The sequence below is a fragment of the Montipora foliosa genome, chromosome 13 (genome assembly GCF_036669935.1).
Source record: "Montipora foliosa isolate CH-2021 chromosome 13, ASM3666993v2, whole genome shotgun sequence".
NCBI lineage: Eukaryota > Metazoa > Cnidaria > Anthozoa > Scleractinia > Acroporidae > Montipora > Montipora foliosa.
The window spans coordinates 23633188-23638187 of record NC_090881.1 but is presented as its reverse complement, the minus strand read 5'-3'; the positions used below and the strand labels follow the sequence as shown (position 1 = coordinate 23638187).

General features: G+C 39.5%; 2 protein-coding genes across 3 annotated transcripts in view; one reads left to right on the top strand and one right to left on the bottom strand.

Moving 5' to 3' along the window:
- The window catches only part of LOC137984099 (EGF domain-specific O-linked N-acetylglucosamine transferase-like), a 50881-nt gene extending 50816 nt beyond the window's left edge, over positions 1-65 (top strand). For both annotated transcript variants that reach the window (XM_068831308.1, XM_068831307.1), the window contains exon 2: positions 1-65. This exon is cut by the window's left edge and continues 2951 nt beyond it. The gene's annotated coding sequence lies outside the window, so the exon portion shown is untranslated.
- The window catches only part of LOC137984097 (elongation factor G, mitochondrial-like), a 62621-nt gene that overhangs the window by 35293 nt on the left and 22328 nt on the right, over positions 1-5000 (bottom strand). Inside the window, exons 16-17 of the mRNA XM_068831306.1 lie at positions 4285-4386; positions 2913-2969 (exon numbers count right to left, since the gene is read on the bottom strand). Coding sequence (XP_068687407.1) covers positions 2913-2969; positions 4285-4386 — 159 coding nt within the window. The remainder of the gene's footprint in view (positions 1-2912; positions 2970-4284; positions 4387-5000) is intronic.

The window sequence follows — 5000 nt, the reverse complement described above, 5'->3', positions numbered from 1 at the left end:
CTTGTCGCTAAGTAAAAAGCTGTATGTCTTGCACAGCTCCCAATGAACAAGTCAACCCTAACTAAGGTACCGTGTCTCTTCTTATAATCCTTCTGAGCAAGCTTACTGCACCCAAACATAATATGTTCCAACTAGTTTACCTAAATGGTAGGAATGCTGCTGAGGGGTAGGGAGATGTTCAATTATGCTTGCGGTAATTTAACGACGGTTCGTGAATGGAATTGAAGAGAGATTTTAAGGACGGTGCCTACTATTGTTATTGCGCATACGTTATGCGCATCTCGAGATACTCGGATTTCCTATGGGTGGTGCTTATTAATACAGAGATATTTTTGCGCTGTTGAAAACCATGCGGAGAAAGCAGAAATTAGCAAAAGCTCTTGGTATCCAAAAAGAAATCTGGGGGTAACCACGCATTTTTAAGAGATACTTAAACTTCAATTTGGTAAAGAACGCCATACATTGCTTTGTATTTTAAAGCTTTTTACAAATATTGTTGATTAATTATCTTCAAAAAATGCGTGGTTACGCCCAATTTGTTAAGATGTGCATTTCCCGCATATTCAGTAAACCGCGCAAAAATACCTTTGAATTAGTTGGCGCCGTCCTTAACAGGTCTCACAAAACGTAGACCCCCTTCTGGGCCCCATTCGAGAAAACAAAGAAAACAATGCTTTGCATGTTTGAGGATACGAGCATGTACTTCTTGAGAAGGTTTTAATGAGTGCCGTGCTCTATGATTCATGTGACTGGTTAAAGCTATATACTTTGCCCTTGAGTAGACTTCCAATCGTAAGTGGGATCCGTGTCTGGCTTAAAAAGGTAAGTTGCGATAAAAATAACTAGGCATCATGCAATTTCTGAGGAAATGATACAACATAAAATAGTCCCTGAGATGTGGTTAAACCCAGAAAGATTGAAGGAAATATAAGGGAATAGATTAAATTGGCATCGAGCACGTTGATCATTTCCAAGTTCACTTCAACTTCTTTTTCACTGCAACTTGAAGCGTGAAGTGCTGTGGTTATTAGTTCTACTTTTCGTGTGACTTGTGCACTTTACATGCGAAAGAATCACCAAATTTAGCATATTAATTCACTACTCGTCCTTCGTGATGCTTTCACAAAACATCACAGAACGTTTGCAAAAGTTAATCCCTGTTGGGAAGGGTTGGTATTTGGATGGGAGACCATAGAGATATAGGACATTTGAGATCCTTTCGTAGACGCCAAATACCTTTTTTCCAATTGAAATATTCATATTTAACGGAATCTAGACCATTCATCAGTTAAGTTCAGCCTGACAGCTTTTGCTATTTGTATTTCACGAAGCTGCGATGAAGGTTACATAAACGGATGAAACAAGCATCAAAGAAGCGAGAATGAACCAGAAGACTAAAAAAAAAGCAGGTTGCTACCAGGTCTCTTTTTGCCTTGCGTTAGCCCAGCAAACCCAAAAAGAAAAGAGACCTCTGCTGGCAACACTGCTAGCAACACTGCTAGCAACACTGCTAACATCTTCTGTGTGACAAGGTTTTACCGCGCATCTTCATTCCTGCATTCGCGCATAACCACAATTCCTTGCGCCTTTGACCACAATCCCTTACGTTTCGAAGAAAAATGTATTCTTTTCCCAATCAGAAAGCTGCCCCGTTCGTTCGCTTCAAGCTCACTCACTGCGGCGGCAACAATTCGATGGACTCTTGGTTCCAACAATCTCGTTTACCTGTGTTCACATTCTGCACAATGATGATGAATAATGAAACAAAGTCTAAAGAGGGTGGCACCAAGTAGCTAACACAAAGTTAATTAGGGTGGCCCTCGTAACACTGTAAAAGTCAAATCAAATCAAATGTTGGTTTTTGAGGAGAAGGGATAACCGGCGTAGTACCCGGAGTAAACCTTTTGGAGCAGAGTAGAGAACCAACAAACTCAACCCACACATGACGCGGTGTCTGGGAATCGAACCCGGGCCACATTGGTGGGAGGCGAGTGCTCTCACCACTACGCCATCCCTGCACCCCCATGTTGATATATTTTTGGCCTTAACGCCTGATCTTGTGCTGCTCTGACAAAGCCTTCAGTTTCCTTTTTAAGGTTCCACATCCTTAGTCGGCCGCACATTTTGCCCAAGAAACTCTTTCTCCGACAAATCTTTCACTCTTTCCTTGATCATTCTTTTCACAAACTTATCTGGCTCTTATCACCATCACCACCACCACCATCACGATCATCGTCATCGTCATCGTCATCGTCATCGTCATCGGCATCGGCATTATCATCATCGTGATTATTATAAGCCATTGAAAACGCTAGTACATGTAATTCACGTGCATAGTAATTGGCGTATTATTCCGTTTCTGCTTCTAACTCCACTTACATGTTCATAGTTTTCATTTTGTCCTTAGAGATTGAGTCGAAGTCAGATTCTGAAGAGTTTTTTACCACAATTACTTGTAATCTCGCAATCTGATTGGCTAATTTGCCGTTGTCGATAAGAGTCTAGACAATGCTACACGCGTCATGCTCGCGTCAATTTGTCACGCAATGTAATAGCCAATCAGGAACGCCCATTTGGGGAAATAAACCAATCATATTGCGAGAAAGTTATAGACAACGCTTGCTCTTTCTTTGTGTCATGATTGTCATGATTTTGCTCACGCTCTGAAATAAAAACTTTCTTTAGCGTTGAATATTGTGGTAGAAAAGGCTGCGCCTCGTATGTCCACAACATTTTGACCACTGTGATGACGAATATCATTGTCGATAAGATTACAGACAACGCTGAACCACTTCCGATTTGTTAATCTTACGATTATGATACTCGATTTTCACTTAATCGTAATGTCGTATTCGTTTAATCACAACTCCGACTCCGTGGTTCAGTGAAGAGAGAGAACCTTTTCTGCTTACCTTATTCTTGGCTTCCACTGCCAATGAAATAACTGGATCAGGAACGAAAATCGGCTCCTGCAGTATAAAGGACAAATACAGTATCTCAATAAGTTTCTGCTCGGAAAGAGACGTCCTTGAGCTTGGCTGGCTACCTACGCTGGCAAATACTCAACTAAGCATTCATAAGTTTGGACACCGAGCTCTTTTTCGTGAGGCTTGGCCTGAATACTTGCAATTGACTAGGCACAATCCCCAACGTACACTGCGCTTTAGCAATGCGCCTGTAATAGAAATTCGCTTAATTAAGGACACTTTCCAGGGCTCATTAGCAACTTTATTCAATCCCCTACCCGCAAATGTAAGGCGGTGTCCAGACTTTAATGATTGTTTTAAAATTTTAAAGAGCAGGGCCAACACGCGCTTAAGTTGTCTTGACAAGGTTCCTTACTTATGTTTATTCATAGAATTTATAGCATTTCTAGATCTTTACAATTTTCAATAGTTTTCAACTTGTGTATTACGTTTGTAATTAGTTAGATTTTAAGTAGTCAGTTCCTTAGATCATATGACGGATGTAAAGCTACCATGTAGAAATACTGTCAATAAATCGTTATCATTTTATCATTTTATTATTATTATTATTATTTTATTATTATTATTATTATTATTATTATTATTATTATTATTATTATTATTATTATTATTATTATTATAAGTTTCAACATAATGACCAAAGGCTAACAGAATTATCTTTCCTTCTCATTTCCAACACTTTCCTCAATATCCTTGCAGTTCCCAACAAGGCAGTTTTTTGCATTACTCCAGCATTGAATGGTATCCCTAGCTTTCCAATCCACCTATCAAATCCTTTGGTGACACTTCCAAGGGCTCCTATCACTACAGGTACGACTTCTACCATTTTGAGTTTCCACAGTCTTCCGATCTCTCTCTTCAAGTCCTGGTATTTTTCCACTTTTTCCCTTTCTTTTTTCCCTACTGTTACATCAGCTGGTACAGCAATATCGATGATTATCCCCTTTCGATCTTTCTTGTCAATTACAAGTGCATTTTAATTACATATTATTATTATTATTATTATTATTATTATTATTATTATTATTATTATTATTACAATATCGGGATCCGGCGGGTTAAACATGGACCGGAAAAGAGAGCAGGCTTTCAATACAATACACTTATTTCAAAACGGCCACCATTTAAGTATTCCTGTGTTTGCTTGCAAATTAGCCCATGTTGCCTCGTTCAAGGTTAAATATTCTTTTGAATTTTAAGTTTAAGGACGAGGCAACAAAGGCTAATTTGAAAGCAAACAAACCAATACCAAAATGGCTCCCATTTTGGAACAAAGCGCATGGAAGTGACGTGTTACCATGGAGATTGGTTTGGCTCCTTCCAAAGTAAATGTATCCCCAGATGCACACTCCACTCCAAACAAAGCACATATGTCACCAGCGTTGGCCTCTGGCACATCCTGGAAAAAGAGTTTAGTCAAAGCAGAAAGAGTCGTGGGTATGTTTCGACAGTGGAGAGTGAGGCACTCAAATTTCGTATCAGCCCTTAGGCTATTGGTCATCGCACTTAGATTCAAAATGGCTCCAGCACTTGGATGTTTTTCAGTTGCCTTTCACAAAACCAAAACCATGGTTCATTCTCTAGCCAATGGTATCTGACGCAGAGGATCAAATGAGCCAATCATAACGCAAACTGAATCCATGCATGCAGCTGGCGAAAAGCGCGGGAAAAAGCGAGCCAGAATTTCTCTTACTTCTTGTATGTTAACCTTTTTGGACTCCAAAGAGTGATTGATGTAAATTTTCTCCTCACAAGCCGAATACATAGTCAAGCAGACTGGTAGCGAGAAATTTATCATCTGGGTTTTTGTCTGGATACATCATCAAATTCCCATGACTGACATAAAATGTAATGTATGGCAGTCAGTAAGGAGAAATATAAGGAGAATATTCAGATATTGGCAGCGAAAGGGTTTTAAGAATGAGACGTGATTTTTTGAACCAAACAACGAGGAAAGCAAATGTTGAGACTTAATTTCGTCAATTAAGTGAAAACCGCCTTTCGTAAGAAAGC